This window comes from Sus scrofa, chromosome X (genome assembly GCF_000003025.6).
Source record: "Sus scrofa isolate TJ Tabasco breed Duroc chromosome X, Sscrofa11.1, whole genome shotgun sequence".
In the NCBI taxonomy this organism is placed as follows: Eukaryota; Metazoa; Chordata; class Mammalia; order Artiodactyla; family Suidae; genus Sus; species Sus scrofa.
The window spans coordinates 37,244,415-37,265,595 of NC_010461.5; the positions used below are offsets into that span (position 1 = coordinate 37,244,415).

Here is a 21,181-nt window from a genome sequence, read left to right on the forward strand (position 1 = left end):
TTAAACAAGACAATAGAGACTTCTTTCAAGTCACAACCACACAATGGATAATAAAAGAGTTCTTGGGAGAGAAAAACAAATTTAGCATTTTTAAGTCAATAAACTTTCGACTTAAAATTCTTTTTTCTTTTTTTAGGGCCACACTTGCGGCATATGGAGGTTCCCAGGCTAGGGGTCGAATCAGAGCTGCAGCTGCTGGCCTACACCACAGCCACAGCAATGCGGGATCCAAACTGCATCTGCGACCTACACTGCAGCTCACAGCAATGCTGGATCCTTAACCCACTGAACAAGGCCAGGGATTGAACCTGAGTCCTCATGGATACTAGTCAGGATCGTTTGTGCTGCACCACAATGGGAACTCCAATAAATGGTAAATTCTTAGCCATAAAGGTAAATGTTGAGATGGGGAAATCAGTGTAATGACTCTGTGAAATCTACTGGGATAATCCCTTCAATGGACCTTGGGCACTGCAGACAGTAGGCAGCTTGGCTTTGCTGGATTGGTGTTAGCACACAGAGACAACACCAGGAGACACTTGAAACTGCTGTCATAGTGGGAGCAATGGATTACAAAGGACACTTTGGGAGCCACAGTATATTATAACCCATAGCACATGGGAGGAATTTGCAACAGTGCTTTGCCTTAAAAATAATACAAAAAGGGTAAAATAGATTTTAAAACAAAAAGAAAATATATTCTCATTTTTCACATTTTAAATAAAGCTGTTAAAGCTTTACCGAGATTTTGTTTATAAATTGTACGATCTGCCCATTGTAAGTGTATAGTTTGATGACTTAGTAAATTCATACAGCTATACCACCATTACCTCAATCCAATTTTAGAATATTTCCTTCACGCTCAAGCTTTCTCTTGTGCTGTATCTTAGAACTCCTTATTTAACCCAAGGTAATGAAGATTTACTCTTGCGTTTTCTTTCAAAAGTTTTATAGGTATTCCCATTGTGCCTCAGTGGTAATGAAGGCGACTAGCATCCATGAGGATGTAGGGTTGATCCCTGGCCTCGCTCAGTGGGTTAAGGATCTGGAGTTGCTGTTAGCTGTGGTGTAGATCACAGATGAGGCTTGGATCTGGCGTTGCTGTGGCTGTGGTGTAGGCCAACAACTGTAGTTCTGATTCAGCCCCTGGCCTGGGAACGTCCAGATGCTGTATGTGAGGCCCTATGAGGCAAAAAAAAAAAAAAAAAAAAGTTCTCTAGTTTTAAGCTTACAATGAATCTATAATCCATCTCATGGAAATTTTTATGTATGGTATGAGGTAAGGGTCTGAGTTTCTTTCTTTCCATATGGATATCAAATTGCTCCAGTACCATGTTTTAAAAAAGCACTATCTATGCATTTGTGTACCTGTATCCATGTTGTGCAGTGAAAAATATGCAGAATTTCTTCTTTTTTACATAAATGCCATGACAACGAATGTCTCCAAGGAGGCCAGCACAAGGATGCTTACTGCAAACATTGTTTGTAACGTTAAAGCTACATTTATGGCTATCAGTAGAGGAATATTTTTTTTGTTTGTTTTGTTTTTTTTTTTCAGTAGAGGAATAGTTTAATACATGGTACTATACTCAACTTATGGGCTTCTCTGTAGCTTTTTAGGAGAATGATGCAGCGTTAAATGCACAATTAAAGCTTCAAGAGGTGCTGCTCAATTTTCTTAACTTTTTTGGACTTGATTTTATAGTCATGTCTCAGGACTCAACGAGGTATGGTCAGTTACATATATCAAGTTGAAGCAGCTGGAGGAGGGAACAGGAACAGGCTCTAGACTTCCCAAAGAGGTGAGGTGGGGAGACACACAGTAAGAGAAAAGGTTCAGTTTGGCAAGCCAAGCATGACATCCAAGGCTATAGAGCAATCTTGTCATTGTTTAGGCAAATTAGTAGCAATCGGGAAATAGCACATGAAAGTGAGTTCCAGGGGGTAGATGAAGCCCAGAGATAGAGAGTTCGAAGTAGATACTGCTCTATATTCAGAAAAAACTATAATTCAAAAAGATACATGCACCTCTATGTTCATGGCATAGTGATTTACAATCACCAAGACATGGAAACAAGCTAAATGTCCAATGACAGATGAATGGATAAAGAAGATGTAGTATGTATGCGTATGTACACACACACACACACACACACACACACACACACACAATGGAATACTACTCTGCCATAAAAATGAAATAATGCCATTTGCAGCAACATGGAGAGACCGAGAGATGATCATACTAAGGGAAGTAAGTTGGAAAAAAAGGGACAAATATCATGAGACCCACTTATAAGTGGAATCTAAAATACAAAACAATTGAATGTATCTATGAAATAGAAAAAGACACAGACATAGAGAAGAGACTTGTGGTTGCCAAGGGGAGGGAGGGTGGGATTGGGATTTTGGGATTAGTGGATGCAAACTATTATATATAGGATGGATATTATATGGCACAGGGAACTATATTCAGTATCCTATGGTAAACCATAATGGAAAAGAAAAAGAATTTTATATGTAAAACTGAATGACTCTGCTATACAGCAGAAATTAACACAACACTGTAAATAAAATTTTTTTAAAAGAATGAAAAAAAAAAGTTGCCTTGGCACCACTGAATTGCCCTGGCACCATTGTTTAAAACCAGCTGGCCAGTGAATGAGGGTTTAATGAGAACTCCATTCTGTTCCACTGATCCTTATGTCTATTCTATCCAATCCCATACTATTTTCATTACTGAAGCTTTATAACAAGCTTTGAAATCAGTTCTTCACTCTGTTCTTTTTATAAAGTTGTTTTTGGCATATAAATTTTTGGATTAGCCTATCAACTTCTATTAAAAAATTCTGCTGGAATGTTGCTAAGATTGCACTGAATCTATAGATCAATATAGAGAAAACTGCCATCTTAATAATATCAAGTCCTTCCATCCAACAACATGATATATCTCTCCCCATTTATTTAGATCTTCCCTACTTTCTTTCAGCAACAGCTGTGGTTTTCCATGTATGGGTCCTATACTTCTTTTAATTATTTTATCCTTTTCAGTGGTACTGCGAACATTAAAAAAAACTGCATTTTCACATTATTTGTTGCTTATATATAAAGTTAATAAACAATAAAACAGTTAGTTTTATTTCCTGCAGTGCTGCTAAAACTTGTCTATTAGTTCTAAGAAGATTTCTTTGAATTTTCTACATGCAAGAATATATCTCTGTGAGAAGATGGTTTTACTTCTTTTCCAATCTGCATGTCTTGAATTTCTTTTTCTTGCTTTACTGCATGGGCCAGAACCTCCATAACAATGTTGAACAGAAGTGGTAACAGTGGGACAATTCTTTGTTTCTGAACTGTATGTTTTCTGTTGTTGCTTAATAAGTGACCATATTCTTAGCAGCTTTTTTTCCCCTTTAAGTTTATTGATATCTATACCAAGAATGAAGAAAAACTACTTTGAAATATTTAGGACATAGAATATTTCTAGCTTTCTTTACCTCAGGCATTATGTTTCATGTGATACTTTTCTATTGACATTAATACTTCAATGCTCTGATGGAAACAGATATGGGGCTTTCTGCCCATCCAGTTCGAAACAGTGGAACAAGAGACCCCCATATCCAAAGCAAGCTTCAGTGCACTTCATCCTCCAGCCCCAGGAGGTAGGTAGCACAAGGGCCACCACCACCATCCCACTACCCAGCTGGTTTCATATTTGCTGAAGTTCACTCTTACCACTAGATGGGACTCTGAGAAGGTACCAGTAGCTCAGCTTCTCAAAGTCCTCAAATATGCCTTATTATACCAGACATAAAAGTGCAAACCAACTGGACTACAAATTCATGGGAAACTGAGCTTTGGCACTTCCCGATTTGCAACCTATTTACAATCCAAACTTAATACTGTATCAACTTACTTCTCAGACCCCAAATTGCTTAAAAAACATCAAATTATTATAGAAGTTCCATTTTTTTCCCCTTTGGGGAACTTCTCAGTTCTAAAAATAAGCTATTCCCAAATATGAAAACTAATTTAATGTCATCTTAGAAAAAGCAAAATAATAAATCAAGAGTTGTAATTTTCCAGTGTTAACTCCAGGTTTGATAGAAAAACTCTCTAACTCTTCCTAAAAAAGCAAAAAATCATAATAAAGATGTCAATAATACAAACTATGGAGGATTAAAGACATCCATTTATTTCTAATGCAATATTTTAAAATATTATTTTATTATAAAACTTGTTTATAAATCAATATAAAGCTGCTAAATTACTACTGCAGGTAGTTTTTGCTTTATTAATTTAATCGCTGATTTTTTTTTTTTTAGAAATTCTCACAAAAATAATCTTAATTAAGTGTAACATCACATTTACCACGGAAACTGCAGTTTGTAACAAATGCTAACAGCTGCTCAGAGGTAAGACAGATGGTGGGTGAATGTTTAAAACTTGGTTGTCAAAGTTTGGCAGAGAGATATAAATGTGTAATTTAACAATGTTTTATAACATTGTTGACTTACAAAATAAACATTAATTCTGTAATAGGAAAATTTCTACAAGAACTTAATAAGACTGAGAATCACCACCAAATAACTTTTGCAAAACACTTTTTATCTGGAAAAAACTCGATTTTTTTTAGTCCATCATCTCACCATCCAATGTATCACACACAAGTTCCAAAACTGGTTCAAAATATTAGTAAAAGACATAATTATACTTAATGCCAACTCCCAAGAAAGTCTAATTAAATGATGATAGGGTAAATTTCATTATTTCACATCTGATTTTTATAATTTATATTCAAAGTTGAAAAACACATTCAAGGAAAAATCAGCTTTCCATATATATTGTGCTGAATATTGTCCCCTCAAAATTCATGTCTACCTGGAATCTCAGAATGTGACCTTATTTGGAAATTGGGTCTTCCAAATGAATTACTGAAGATGTCGTATTGGATTAGAGTGGGCCCTAAATCCAATGACTAGTATCTCTGTAAGAAGGCCCTGTGAAGACATAGAACCACACACATACAGAGAAGGCCACGTGAAGGTGGAGGTAGAGATTGAAGTGATGCACCACAAGGAAAAGAACCCCAAGGACTGCGGGCAACTATCAGAAGCCGGAAGAGACAAGGAAGGATTCTTCTCTGGAACTCTGGAGGGAGCATGGCTCTACTGACACCTTAATTTAAGCCCTGTAGCCTCCAGAACTGTGAGAGAATAATCTGTTATTGTAAGCCATCCGGTCCGTGGTAGCCTTAGCAAACTAATAAACATGCCAAGTTGCATTTAATTAAAATTGATTTATGTATTTCATATACAGACCATCACTGTACTAGTGCTTTTAGTTTTTGAAAGCAGACATAGTGGAACAAGCTGGACCAAGCACAGTTCTTCCTCAGGCCTCTTTATTTCTTCTCACAAAATGAGAAGCAGCATATGTGTGCCAGGTGCCAATGGCTGAGAAGCAAATATTTAGACATTCTGGATCTATTTCTAACTACAGATTAAACTAGATGTATTTTACTAGAATTCAAATCAGAAAGCATTTCCTCCCTTAGTGGAACCACAGTTATTTCTCCTTTTGTTTTAAAGTAAATTTTTTCAATATGACAGGTGTTTTGTTTCCAACAAACAAATTCTAATAACGTTTCTTTGAATTTTGAACTTGTTTCTTTGAATTTTAAAGGCATGACTAGAAAAAAAAGTAAAGTACTATATAATCTTTTATCTTCTGCAGGAACTTAATCTTATTTCTTTGTCAGGTTAAAAATCATGGCCTCAGACTTAGCGATTTCAAATGTTATTGGATAGGAATTAAATATATTAAGATATTTCATGAAATGGCTCAGTGAGATTAAGTAACAAGCCATGGTGCACAGAACTAGGCCACTAGATGTCACTAATTGGAATCCTTAAAAAGGAACCAACACTGATTCCGCAAAACAAAACAGTCTAAATCCAAACACGGGATATGGAATACTAGAAGGAACAAGAATGGAGCCATGAACATGCGGGTGCATGTGTCTCTTTTAAGTAGAGCTTTGTCTGGATATATGCCCAAGAGTGGGATTGCGGGGTCATATGGAAGTTCTATGTATAGATTTCTAAGGTATCTCCAAACTGTTCTCCATAGTGGCTGTACCAGTTTACATTCCCACCAACAGTGCAGGAGGGTTCCCTTTTCTCCACAGCCCCTCCAGCACTTGTTATTTGTGGATTTATTAATGATGGCCATTCTGACTGGTGTGAGGTGATATCTCATGGTAGTTTTGATTTGCATTTCTCTTATAATCAGCGATGTGGAGCATTTTTTCACGTGTTTGTTGGCCATCTGTATATCTTCTTTGGAGAAAAGTCTATTCAGGTCTTTTGCCCATTTTTCCATTGATTGGTTGGTTTTTTTTGCTGTTGGGTTGTATAAGTTGTTTATATATTCTAGAGATTAAGCCCTTGTCCGTTGCATCATTTGAAATTGTTTTCTCCCATTCTGTAAGTTGTCTTTTTGTTTTCTTTTGGGTTTCCTTTGCTGTGCAAAAGCTTTTCAGTTTGATGAGGTCCCACGGGTTTATTTTTGCTCTAATTTCTATTGCTTTGGGAGACTGACCTGAGAAAATATTCATGATATTGATGTCAGAGAATGTTTTGCCTATGTTTTCTTCTAGGAGTTTGATGGTGTCCTGTGTATATTTAAGTCTTTCAGCCATTTGGAGTTTATTTTTGTGCATGGTGTGAGGGTGTGTTCTAGTTTCATTGCTTTGCATGCAGCTGTCCAGGTTTCCCAGCAATGCTTGCTGATGTCCATCGACAGATGATTGGATTCGGAAGATGTGGTATATATACACAATGGAATACTACTCAGCCATAAAAAAGAATGACATAATGCCATTTGCAGCAACATGGATGGAACTAGAGAATCTCATACTGAGTGAAATGAGCCAGAAGGACAAAGACAAATAACATATGATATCACTTATAAGTGGAATCTAATATCCAGCACAAATGAACATCTCCACAGAAAAGAAAATCATGGACTTGGAGAAGAGACTTGTGGCTGCCTGATGGGAGGGGGAGGGAGTGGGAGGGATCGGGAGTTTGGGCTTATCAGACACAACTTAGAATAGATTTACAAGGAGATCCTGCTGAATAGCATTGAGAACTTTGTCTAGATACTCATGTTGCAACACAAGAAAGGGTGGGGGAAAAAATGTAATTGTAATGTATACATGTAAGGATAACCTGACCCCCTTGCTGTACAGTGGGGAAAAAAAATATATTGCCAAGTGAGTAGATATTCTAACCTAGTCCTCAAACCATGTGTTAGTAAAAGTAACTAATTAAAAAAAAAAAAAAAAGAATGGAGCCAAAGCTTAAAAAGCTTCTCAAGAGTTGGTCACACTACGTTCCTTTCCTGTATGTATACTTTAAGTACCAAAAAGTATTTATGCATTTTTTTAAAGTTAGATTTCGCTAAATGCAGCCACTTGAACACTTCATTGATTGTATTGAGATGAAACAAGGACTTAATGAACCACATTTAAAGGCTGTAGATCATGAGGGAATACTCAAATGACAGCTTATGTCACTCATGATGATTAAGCTTTCACTGCCAGATGGCTCAGTTTGGATCTTCAGAGCCAAATGCATCCCAGCACTGCCTTGGGCTAGCCTTATTATCAGCCATTTCAGGAGGGTTCTGGGGTTCACGTGTAGTGCTTCATCTGCAAAATTCTGCAGACTTGGTGTCCATTTATTGGGCACAGCTCATTTTCAGTCTACCATGTCCTTTTCAAATCGAGATGTACTGACAGGGCAGATGCTGATACTACAGATACTTTTTCAGTCTGTGATTTATAAAAATCCAAAGAAACTTTAAACATGCTTTTCCTCACTAAAATCTATGAGTTTTCTTCTGAAGTTGTGGCAATGTCTACCAAAGAATGCAGCAGTTATTAAAAATAAATGTTTTCAGTGAGTTCTGAGAAGTTTAGCATTGGACAGCCCTGGCTCACTTCCAAAGTCTAGTCTTGTGTCTGAATACGTGCCCCTCCTGGTGGAAACTAGCAATGTTCTTGGCATTTCCCCTACAGACTCAAGCTTGGTAAACTCAGATACCTTGTTATATTAAGTAAGAAAAACACAACTTTGAAAATCAATGTAGGCTTCTCTGAGCCTTTAAATGACAAAAAGGAATTAAATTCTTGATTTAAAGACGGCCAGTAAATCTTAACAATGACTTAACCACCGACTAAACTGGAACAAACCAATTCTCCATGGTCTGCTGCAGCTTCTTTTAAATATTCCATTTACCAGTTCTAGTAAAGGGTATGACTTCTGTGGGAAGTTCACAATTGTGAAAACTTTTTGCATCATATGAAATAATGATAAAGAATAGATACTTAAACAGCCCATGAAAAGAGGTTGAACTCTGACTCAAATAACACGTTAACGATAATGATGACAAAGAGAAGGAGAAAATGGAATGCTAGGAGCTATCCACAAAATAGAATGTTTTAAGGGCTTTTTAGTGTCCAAGGAAAGTAAATATGAAATAAACTTAATCTGAAATGTCCTCAAATTACTTAAGATAAACTACACTAAAGAGAAAACCCATTTCCTTGTCTTCCTGAGCGCATTTTTTTTAGCTCTACTGAGGTATAATTGACAAATACAATTGTAATATAAAGTGTACAATGTGATGATTTGATAAATTATACATTCTGAAAAGATTCTCACAATCAAGTTAATTAACACATCCATCACTTCACATATTTATCTTCTTTTGATGAGAATATTTAAGTTCTATTCTCCTAGCAAATTTCAATTATAAAATATAGTGATATCAACTATAGTCACCACACATTACATTAGATCCTTAGATGCTGTTAACTGAAAGTCTGTACCCTTTTACCAACATCTCCCTATCTCCCCCCACTTCCTTGCTGGGCAACCATCATTCCACTTTGTTTCTATGAGTTTGACTTCTTAAAAATTTTAAGGTTACATAAGGGACACCATGCAGTATTTGTCTTTCTCTGTCTGGCTTATTTCACTTAGCTCATTAAAAAAACTTTTACTTCCCAGGTCTCCTGAACCTAGGTAGCCATGTACCTAGTCTTTGCCAGTGGAATATGGACAAAAGCGATATAGTCCACTCCCAACCTTGACCCTGCAAAATTCTCCATTTTCTCTCATACGCTGGTTCCAAAGGATGCAGTGAAAGATTCCAAAACCCTGGGATATGGCAGAACCACAAAGTGGATGAAGCCTGGATCCCTGAATGCCTATGTGGAAGAGACTCTCCCCTCTCCTCTCCACCTCATCTGTCTGTATTGGACTGTGAGCTGAGTAAGAAATAAACTTCAATTCTGTTAAGCCACTGAAATTTTAGGATTACATGCTGCAGCAGTTAGTCCTAAATTAATAATACACTATATAAAAAAGCCTAATTTCTAAAAAATGCTAATTTTATTTGACCAAATCTATGGATAGAAGTAACTGTGAGATACCTACAACTTAGTGTGAAGCTGGACCATACTGTGACACTCTTAGCTTTTCCCAAACTTCCTTACCAATTTGACAGGATTATGAATCAAAGTTTTGTGCCCAAATTAGTTTGAGAAGTGCTATCAGTTAACCAGGTTTCTTTGAGCTGTTGTATACTAACATCCACTGTGAATCTGTATAGAGGGAATAAAGAATGTAGCCTTTCTCAAGCTTACGTAGTCATTAAATAACGAATAAATTTAATATCTATTTCCCCATCTTAAATGGCAACAACCCACTAGCTCTCAGCAATACATTCTAGGAAACTCTGCTTAAGCTTAATTTGTGTCATATGGTGGATTAATGAGAGTTAGTACCAAAAAGTTCTAGGCACCCCAAAGCAAGTTTCAGTCTCTTATTAAGAGAAGATTTTTCTTGTAACAAGACAAACATATACTAATAGATTAATATGTACTAAGAAAATTTTTACTGATCAAGTTAACCAAGTTCTCTAAGAAAGATGTTTCACGTAAAATGTGACTGAAATGAAGGCAGATGTGAACTGTCAGCTTCTGACTTTTCTCTGAATCTGAGTCTGCTGTCAATGGAACCTGTCACATTTAATGATGAAATATGTTCTTATTTTTTAAGGAGAAGACACTGAGTTTGTGAAAACCAGCAATGTTAAAGTATGAGATGTGTGTGAGAATACAGTCCATTGCACAATCTCTTATTTACTTTTTCTTTCCTATATTCATGCTTGAAAACATTGTTTAAAGGCAATAAAAAGTAATCAAGCTAAGATTGATGGGTTCTTCTAATAGAATCCTATAGAAAATATGTAATTTTTCCCACTGTGCCTTGCTAGGCTATACTGTACTTGAATTGTATAAAACATACTTTATTTCAGTTATGAATCTACAATGGGTGATTTGCCACATTTGCCACAGACTTAAACACCTGGAAAAGGACTGTTATGATGGACATTTGGATAGTAAGTAAAAAGGTGTCGTAAATATTCAATTTATTCCAAAAATTAATAAAAAGAAAGACTTACATCTAGTAGTGTGTGAAGATGCTGATCCTGGAAAACACTGTGTAGAAAATCTAAGTCCTTCTCACTGCAGTCTGTAAGTGCATGAATTTCTTCCAGGCTGTCCAGCACCTGTGAGACTGCTCCTAAAGGAAACAAACAGAAAAGAAACAGCCAGTAGAGAAAGTCAAGGTCAAACTAACCTTTGTAACCTTAAATCTTATGCTTCAAAACTACGGCCTAACAAACAGAACTTAAAGGTTCATGTCTTTGCTGCAAAATAGACTTAAATGTGTTTCTTATCACTTAAGGACAGAGTATTTGCAGTGAGCTTATGTTCTTAACAGTGTATTTGTGTGTTTGTTTCTCAAAATAAACTGAATCTTGCCTTACTTGAATTAAGGAAATTCATCAACTGTAATTAAGCTACTAGAAGATCTGGGTGCAGAAAGCTGTGTGGGTTCCATGACCCCATGATGTTTTGAAATATTACAAAAATAACACAGGTGACTATTTTACACACATGCATTCCCCACTAAGAACAGAAGGTAAAGCCGGCTGTAGATCTGAGGGAAAAACCTACAACTGGGAGCATCTGCCCTGTAAAATAGGCTTTTTAGGATTTCTAATGCTCAAACTTAAGTTAGCAAAAATCCCAATCCATTCCTTTGCCTTCCTATACATACGAAGTCAAGGGAACCAGACTGTTCTGTCTGCTGGGCCCTTTTCATTCAGATGACAAAGTGTAAGCATACTGACTGACACTTCCAAATACCCAAATACCCTATTAGCTATTAGGAGAAATCATTTTTGCAGGGCAAAGTAAATGGTAGTATGGTCACTTTCTTTAAATCTCCTCTAATAACTAGGAATCCAGAGAGGTTCTCGGCAGGGAGTAGTCACAAAGTCACTTAGCCGTAAAGAAATCATGAGCCGATTTTACTCTGCAGACACCATGCACATACATGCTCCACAGAAAGAAAAGCACTGGAGGGGCTATTCTTCAGTCCATTAGTGTACACAGTGCTGGATACACTCTAACAATAAGTACCTATTTGCCCATGATAAGTCTTAGATCTTCAGTTTTCAATCAGCAGCAAGTTTGCCCCTGGCTGTGGTGTGGGAGGAGGAACACAACATTTGGCGATGTGTGAGGAGACATTTTTCCTTGTCACCACTGTGGTAGTGGTCAGAGTTAGGGGATGGGTTGTGCTACTGTCGCCTAGTGGGTAGGGGCTTGAGATGCCGTTAAACATCCTCCAATGCCTCGGATGGCTCCCCAACAAGAATGAATTATGTGGCCTAAAATGTCAATAGTGCTGTGACAGAGAAGGTCTGCTTTATATAAAGATAAAAATCTTCAATCATTCTGTTCTGGAACTTTATGCTGTTTCTAGTTACTTCTGGTCTTGGACCTCATCCATTCACACACACTTATTGGTGAGAATGTAAATTAGTACTACGTTTCCAGAAAGCAACCTGGTAATATATACCAAAGAGCCTTAAAAATGCTGATGTACTTTGATTCAGTAGTTCCATTTACAAGAAGCTACATTAAGGAAAAAATAGGAAATGTAGAAAAAGATTTACATGTTAGGATATTTATCATATAAAGTGGACATACATCTACTAATTAGAGAATAGCTATATAAATTATAAAGCATCCATGTAATGGAATATATAACCAGAGGAAAATCGTTTTTGAAGAATTTTAAAGACCGAGAAATTTGCATAATATTAAATTCAAGAAAGCAGAATGTGGGAGTTCTTGTGGCTCAGTGGAATTGGACTAGTATCCATGAGGACACAGGTTCAATCCCTGGCCTCGCTCAGTGGGTTAAGGACCGGGCCTTGCTGTGAGCTGTGGTTTAAGTTGCAGACACGGCTTAGATCTGCTGTTGCTGTGGCGTAGGCTTGCAGCTGTGGCTCCGACTAGAACCCTAGCCTGGGAACTTTCATATGACGCTGGTGCAGCCCTAAAAAGACCAAAAAAAAAAAAAAAAAAAAAAAAAGGCAAGCAGAATGCAAAACCACATAAACTGTATAATCCCAATTATAACTGAAAAAAAGGCATATACAAATTCAGAAAATAATCCCAACAGAATGAAGTACACCAAAAAGGTAATAATAGTTATGTTTATTTTCCTATTAATATTCCATTCTGTTTTGTCCATATGTTCCAAGGTTTCTACAACAGAAAAAGACAAAGTCGCTATAAAAGCAACTGCTTTTTGCAGTATTATTTATGTTTAAAATTTGATGATTAAGGAGTTCCCATCGTGGCTCAGCAGAAACAAATCTGACTAGCATCCATGAGGACGCAGGTTCGATCCCTGGCCTTGCTGAGTGGGTTAAGGATCCAGCATTTCCATAAGCTGTGGTAGGTTGAAGACATGACTCAGATCCTGCGTTGCATGGCTGTGGTGTAGGCTGGCAGCTACACTTCAGTTCGACCCCTAGCCTGGGAACCTCCATATGCTGTGGGTGCGGCCCTAAAAGGACAAAAGACCAAAAAAAAAAGTGGTGATTAAGACACACATCAAGTGTTTATCCACAAGGAAATTACCGTAGCTAATTTTTTTTTGTCTTTTTTTTTGCTATTTCTTTGGGCCGCTCCCGCAGCATATGGAGGTTCCCAGGCTAGGGGTCCAATCGGAGCTGCAGCCGCCAGCCTACGCCAGAGCCGCAGCAACGCGGGATCCAAGCCGCGTCTGCAACCTACATCACAGCTTGAGGCAACACCGGATGTTAACCCACTGAGCAAGGCCAGGGATCGAACCTACAACCTCATGGTTCCTAGTCGGATTCGTTAACCACTGCGCCAAACGGGAACTCCTAATTTTTTTTTTTAATTTGACTTTTTGAGGGGAAATAATTGTAGATTCACATGCAGTTGTAAGAAATAATACAGAGAGATCTCACAGACCCTTTACCCAGTTTCCCCCTAATGATAACATACAGTAAGAATGTTATATATCACACTGGGGATACTGGCGGGATACAGTCAAGCTACAGAATATTTCTATCACCATGAAATCCTTCATTTTGCCCTCTTATAGCTACAATTATTTCCCTCCAGCCTTCCCCCTCCGAACCCCTGGCAACTACTAATTCATTCTCCATCTCTACAATTTTGTCATTTCCAGGATGCTACATAAATGAAACAATACATACAGTATGTAACCTTTGGGGACTGGCTTTTTTGACTCAGCATAATTCTCTGCAGATTCATCCACGTTGCTGCATTTATAAATAGTTTAATCCATTTTATTCTTGGGGAGTATTCCATGGCAGGGATGTACCACAGTTTACCATTTATCTGTTGACAGGACTGTGGGTACTTTTTAATTTTGAATAATTATGCCTACCAGGCTATTGGTATTCTTTCATTGAAAACATTAAGTGGATACTAAGTGGGATAAAAAAGGTACGAGGCAGAAATCAGTTCTCATTTTCCCTGCTGTTCCTGAAAATATTTTAACCTAATCTACTTCTTCTACCTGCTCTTCTCAGGACTTTTACTTTGTTCTGAGTAGGAAAAAAAAAATCTAGAAATTAATTCAAGCCAGCTTTTTCAACATTCCTTACTGAAAGCCTTGGAAAGCAAGGGATGATGTGACGAAATTAGTCCCAAATACCCCTCCGAGCCCCTGACCCCAGGACATCATCAATAGCAGAATTGAATGGTGCTAGGTTTATAAAGATACTAAAGCCAGTTCTAACCTTCTGGATTAACTGCAGTAACAAAAAACACTAATAAAATGTGGAGTCTTTTTGTATATTAAAAAATTCAATAGCACAGAAAGCTAATTATCATTTGCACTCAGTTATCTTAGTGTAATCTTATCTAGTTTTTATTGTCTCTATCCAGCATTGCTATTAGCTGATGTCTCCAGGAGGTAAGACCCACCAGGTCAACACCAGGTCTATTTAATTTCCTTGGATCTGTCACTTTTTCTGAACTGGGCTATAGTCTCATCTTGTACTCAAATGTGATTAACTGTGTAGGTTTTCAATCATGAAAGGAAGCGAATTTCCACAGCTGTACTCAAGTTGCCTGATTCAAGCTCTTAAAAGGGCCCCTAGTTTAAGTTTCTGTAATTAGTTAGGAAAACAATAGTTTTTATTCCGGTTCTACTTTGTCTTTTCATATTGAAAAGACAACCTCAAAATCTTTCTTCACCCTGGATCATTTTAACACCTTCTGCTGACATCTCTTCTAGTTCCATTCTTTCTTTCTTTGGGTATGACCAGCAGAACCACATTTCATAGACAGGTACAACTGATATCTGCAGTTTAATACCAAGCCCATGTAAAAGTCTCATAATTTTTCAATCCATTATAAAATAGAAATGCACACAAAGACATTTCTGGGCCTTTCCCATTGCTATTTGTTTTAAACACAGAGGCGACAGCCATAAAGCATATAACAATACAGCAACACACACGCAGGCTCCTAAGCTGCTGCTAGTATCTGTTTTGTTGACCAATACTGTCATGTTTGAAAGAACTATTCACTTTTCTCAAAAGTTGAAAAGAATAATTTTTCTATAAAACCTCTGAATGAACTTGTAACTATCTTGAAAAAATAAATAAGATACAAGTTTACCTCAGAGGGCAATTTATTTAATGGCAGGACTGTAGGTATCCTACTCACTTGTGTGCTTTGTACAAAAAGACACAATAAAATACATGCTATATTTTTCTGAGTAAATTCTGAAGAACTGAAAATATTGTTATGAGAAATACATAACCACAGAAAACAGTTTATTTTTACAGTGCTGTTTCCTTAAAGTCATAATGAAAATCAATACTTATATTTATGTAACAGTTTATAATTTCCCAAGTGCTTTTTATACTGATCTTATGTGATTCCAAAATAACCCTGTCTTATAGACAAATGTTTTTATATTTGAAAAGTTGGAGGCTCACTGGGGTGAAATGACCCTGGGGCCACAGCAGTGAGTGGAAGAGTGAGTCCTAGAACCCAGCTGTCTAACACCTAGTCCTTCTGCTACAGACTGACTCCTCCTGAAACCATGTTTTACCCTCAGCAAAACACCTGAATAATCTGCATTTGGTAATTAGATGATATCCAATTTTTATTCTCTTTTTAATCTCAATTTTGTTTACCACATAAGGTTTATTTTCCTAGGTTTTGGTCCAAACTTTCACAATGATAAATTTGTTAGAAAGTAATTAAGCCCTGCTTTCAGAATAATATTTTACTGTAATTTCTGCATAATTCACTTAGTAATCAAATTTATATCTAAAAATTAAGTTGATAATCATACATTTCAATTTTGAACATTTCTACTTTTGCCAAGAATCTCACTGATAAAAAGTTTCTCAAGCTTTTTGCTACTGTTGTGAAACAATAGTCAAAAAAGCATAAATACATCAACTGTTTCAAAGATGTTTTCTGAGTCTATTTCTTTAAAGAAGAATATGCTTTTAAGGTCAATTAAACTTTTTTTCCCTCTTTTTAGGGCTGCACTTGTGGCATATGGAAGTTCCCAGGCTGGGGGGTGAACTGGAGCTGCAGCTGCCGGCCTATGCCACAGTCATGGCAATGCAGGATCCTTAACCCACTGAGTGAGGCCAGGGATCGAACCTGCAACCTCATGGATATTAGTTGGGTTCTTAACTCACTGAGCCACAATGGGGAACTCCTAACGTCAATTAAACTTTGAGTCTAGAACAATTCATTACAAGAGTGGAAAAGTCATAAAAAAGCTGACTGAGTGAAAATTACTTGAAAGGACAGAGAAATAAATAGTAGAATATTTAAACTAAAAAGTTCTCAGTGTCAAAGTAGGTTGAGTCTGTCTTAAAACTATTTTCTCCTAGCTTTACATGAAAAATTTCAAACATAAGGAAATTTGAAAGAATTGTACTCACCACTTAAACTCTATAATTAAATTTGCAATATTTGCTTTTTATCACCTATCTATCCACACATCAATTCATCTTAGTTTTCATTCATCTCAAAATAAGTAGCAGAGTAGTCAACATCAGTACACTTCACTCTAAAACACATCAGCATAAATTTTAATACTTCTCTGTCTTCCTTGGGTACAATTTACAAAGAGTGAAATACACAAATCTTAAGTGTACCATTCAATGAGTTTTGATAAATGTATATACACTGCATACAACTGATAAACTGCATATACCCACGTACGCAGTTATTTCAGCAGCAAAGATGTGTATGTGTATATTTAAAAAATTTTAAGTATAGCTGTAATAAAACTCAGTGTCACTGAGCAAATTCAGCATCTCAATCTAGTTTAATATCACTGAAGTTAACAATAACTTCCATTTCCTATTATAATAGCAATCCTATTTATATAATACTGAATCACTCAATCAAAGCCCCTCCTTGCAAGCACAATGGCGTTTAAAAAATCTGCTTAATAATGAAGAATTAAGATAAAACTCATCAATTTAGGTGCACATCTTCATCGCTTCACAAAAGTTCCTTCTTGTCCCTTTGCAGTCAATCTCTTCTCCCTACCCTACACCCCCGGACAACAGCTTTTATTCCTGCACTGTACAAAGCAAATTCGAATTCTCAATCAGATTATACACAATAGAGAATCCGGTAATGAAAATTGTATTTTGCACTTAAGCTTCTGTGCTATATCCACTTCAAGCTATGAAAACTTAGACATGGTGATAAATGCTTTAGATTCTTTATGTACAGATTATAGTAGAGATGCCTCAAAATTAGTTAAAAGAGGTAAACTCTGCAAATGTATTCTGTCAGAGTAGAGATACCATAATTCTAAAGGCCGTTACGGGATTCCCATTGTGGCTCAGTGGTTAACGAATCCGACTAGGAACCATGAAGTTGTGGGTTTGATCCCTGGCCTTGCTCAGTGGGTTAAGGATCCGGCGTTGCCATGAGCTGTGGTGTAGGTCGCAGACGCAGCTTGGATCCCACATTGCTGTGGCTGTGGTGTAGGCTGGCGGCTACAGCTCTGATTGGACCCCTGGCCTGGGAACCTCCATAAGCCGAGGGTAGCAGCCCTAGAAAAGGCAAAAAGACAAATAAATAAATAAATAAATAAATAAAGGCCACTATGCTTGTTAAAACAATCTGTATTTCCAAAAAGCAACATCATTGGGCACAAATTTGTCAAAGTATTTTAAATAGCATTCTGCTGGTTTTAAGTGCCCATTCACAAAAGGCTTCTTTACAACTAAGGAAAAGAACTACGTGACACCTCTAAGATGCTATCATTCCCAAGTGACATAATAGGCCTCCTGATTTAAAAAAAAAAAAGAGAGGGGTACTAAATCTAGAGAAACAAAAGCAGCTGCAAATGGGACGTTCTTACATTTCAATGGTCATTACCTTGTACATAGTGGGCAGCCTCTGAGATGGCCTCCAAGACCCTACCTCATGGTATTCACACCCTTATATAATCAATCCTTACCTTGAAGTGTAGGCTGGACTGACTTACTCACTTGTAACAAATTGAATAGGGCAGAAGTTATATGAAGTCACTTTTGAGATTAGGTTATAAATACTGTGGCTTCTCTCTTGGGTGCTTTCTCTTCCTTTTGCCCTCTCTTCTTTCTTTTTTGGCCACACCCGGGGAATGTGGAAGTTCCCGGGTCAGGGATCAAACCTGTGCCACAGCAGCGAACCAAGCCTCTGCAGGGATGACATGAGATCCTTCATCTGCTGCGCCACAAGAGAACTCTTGCCCTCTCTCTTTGATCATCTGTGCTGGGGGAAAGAAGCTTCTAGGCTGTGAGCAGCCCTATGGAGAAGCTCAAGAGTCTGTGAGGAACTGAAGCCTATCAACAACCATGTGAGTGAGCTTGGAAGAGGATTCCCTCTGAAGTTGGGACCTCAGATGAGATAACAACTCTGGATGACACCTTGAGAAATCTTGAGCCTCAGCTAAGCCTTGCCCAGATTCCTGACCAATAGGAACTGTGAGATGATAAATGCTATTTTGAGGTTATTCGTTAGAGAGCAACAGATAACCAATATACTGTGAGATTTTTATATTAAACTGGTTACAATTTGAGCTGCAAGTAACTAATGTAAGAAAGCGTGAAAATGGATTTAATTATTAGCACCCAGATTTTCTATTTGTTTTGTCTCCTATATACTCTCCCCCTAGTAAGCACAATGCTGAGGTAAAGGTTTATTCTATTGTTTTCACTGAAATTATTACTGACAAATTGTAGATTTTTATGTTACAAGAAATAATACATACACTTTGCTCAGTTGCCCCACTGGTAGCATTTTACTAAACTATAGCGTACAATCACAACTAGAATGCTGACATTGATACCATCCACTCATCTCACTTAGATTGCTTTAGCTTTACTTGTACTCATTTGTGTGTATTTTTTAACATACTTTTTACTTTACTATTCTCACTCATTATATCCCTTTGTAAATAAAATCTATATATTACATTTTTCTTTACAAATGTTCTTTCTGATGGTAGAAGTTAAGAGACATGAATCCAGGAGTTTATTTCTTAGCTCCATATCAATAAACTGAAAAGAGTCAGTAAAAGAAAATACTGCTTATATATTATGTAACTGTTCAAAGAATTCACTTACCCTGAAAGTTTTCTTGAAAGCAAAATATAAAATAAATTGTTACCCTTCCCCCAAATTAATGTATTTGTGCTTGAAATTCAGATGTGAAATAATATTAAGTGCACTTAAAATTTTAACACTGCCCCTTTTTCCTCTTATGAAAGAAGTAAGAAGTTAATATTATTTGTATAATGATGCCTCAGGAAATCACTATATCCAAGTTTTTATTGTATGGTCAGGCAGTGTTAAAATTCATAAATTAACATCTAACAGAAACAGCCAAGGAAAACCATGCAAAGCCAAACACTTTTGCATTAAAGATAAACCTTAGAGGAAAACAAAGGGATACCTACTTTCTGCTGCTAGAAGTCCTAGGAGGAAGGCAGCATATGGACAAACAACAAACAGTATGATTTTAGAGCAAGCAGGTTATCAAGCCACAGTTGGGCCCAGTAGATGAGCCACAAGAAGCATGGTCTCTTAGCTGAGCCCAAAGTGAGCCCCTGTGTTCCATGAGCATAATCCCTGGGGTCTGATTCTGAGGTCTTTGTTGGAAATACAAGAACAGAATATTTCCACTTTGAATTGTAAAGTAACACAGCAACAATACACTGTTTATCTTAAGATTAAACCTAACAAATTCAAGAGAATGTATAATGGGCTGATTTTAGTAATCAAAATAGGAAAAAATCACATATAAAAATTATTTTACAATGTAAACAGCATACCTAAACATGTCGGACTCTCCTTTAGATACAAATTGATTCACTTTGAATTATTATTTTTTCATTGTTAATGAAAGGTTCTGTTAAATTATTTTTTAAAAATTGAAATTATGATTTTGAATAGAATTTGGGGGGGGGAATAGGATTGCCAGCTTTTAATTTTGTTAAGCAACATCATTAAGAAAAAAATTTAACTACCTACTATATTATTTCATAGTAAGAATAGAAAAGGCATTATCTAGAGATGAAAAATAGTCCATCTCGAGAAAGGAGAGCTGGTGACTTTACACATTTCTCTCTCCCTCTCTAACCCCTCCCCTGGCCCCTCACCCTTGCCCTACAAGCATGTGATTTATGATCATTTTTCTCTTTTTGTCATTGGCTTTCTGAAAGAACTTTCAAGTAAAGATGCAAAGTGCTTTGTGTTTTGTATTGTAAAACAAACTCATGCAAATATAAACAGAAAGACAGCGGAAAGGATAATGCTGAGAACTTAAATGATACAGAATTAAAGTATTAGAATTAAAGAGAGAATTTATGCTTAAAATTAATGAAAAATAAAAATAAAAATGAATTGAAAAGGAAAATATAGATGTGTTAATTTATGAAAGTGTAAAACTCTTAAATGAGTCCAGATAAAATATAATAGGTATTTTGCAACTAACCATATAACCATTACCATTAGTTGCAGAAAAGGAAATTTGCAAAGACAGACATTTGATAAACAATGCTGACAATAATAGATAATGCCTTCCTTTAAATGGCTTAGTATTAAAAGTTAATTTTAGGAACATATGAATAATTCCTGATAGCCAAAAATTTCCTTTGTCTTTGACATCTGACTATAATTCTACATCTTATTTGTAGCAGCTAGACGGTTCCATTTAAAAATATTTTAGAGGCGTTCCCATCATGGCTCAGTGGTTAACGAACCCGAGTAGTATCCATGAGGTTGTGGGTTCAATCCCTGGCCTCGCTCAGTGGGTTAAGGATCTGGCATTGCCATTAGCTGTGGCGTAGGTCACAGACGTGGCTTGGATCTCGCACTGCTATGGCTGTGGCATAGGCTGGTGGCTACAGCTCCAACTGGACCCCTAGCCTGGCAACCTCCATATGCCGTGGGTACAGCCCTGAAAAGAAAAAAAAAAATTTAGAGACATCCAGCACATCAAATGAAGATACAGACTGCTTGCAAGATCATTAAAATCCAGAAATTTAAAAATAAATAGGGTGTGACCACAGGAAAGGGAAGCAAGAAGGAATGCAAAATTGCAAACAACTAACTTGCAGGCTTGCAGGCTACCTGCAAGACAGTGTAAGAAATTCCTTTTTTGTTTAAAAAGCAAGTAGTACAATCAGAAACTATTTCA

At 36.8% G+C, this 21,181-nt stretch overlaps 1 protein-coding gene across 1 annotated transcript in view; it reads right to left on the minus strand.

Moving 5' to 3' along the window:
- CASK (calcium/calmodulin dependent serine protein kinase) overlaps positions 1-21,181 on the minus strand; it is a 368,751-nt gene that overhangs the window by 77,442 nt on the left and 270,128 nt on the right. The window contains 1 exon segment of the mRNA XM_003360270.5: positions 10,540-10,661. Coding sequence (XP_003360318.2) covers positions 10,540-10,661 — 122 coding nt within the window.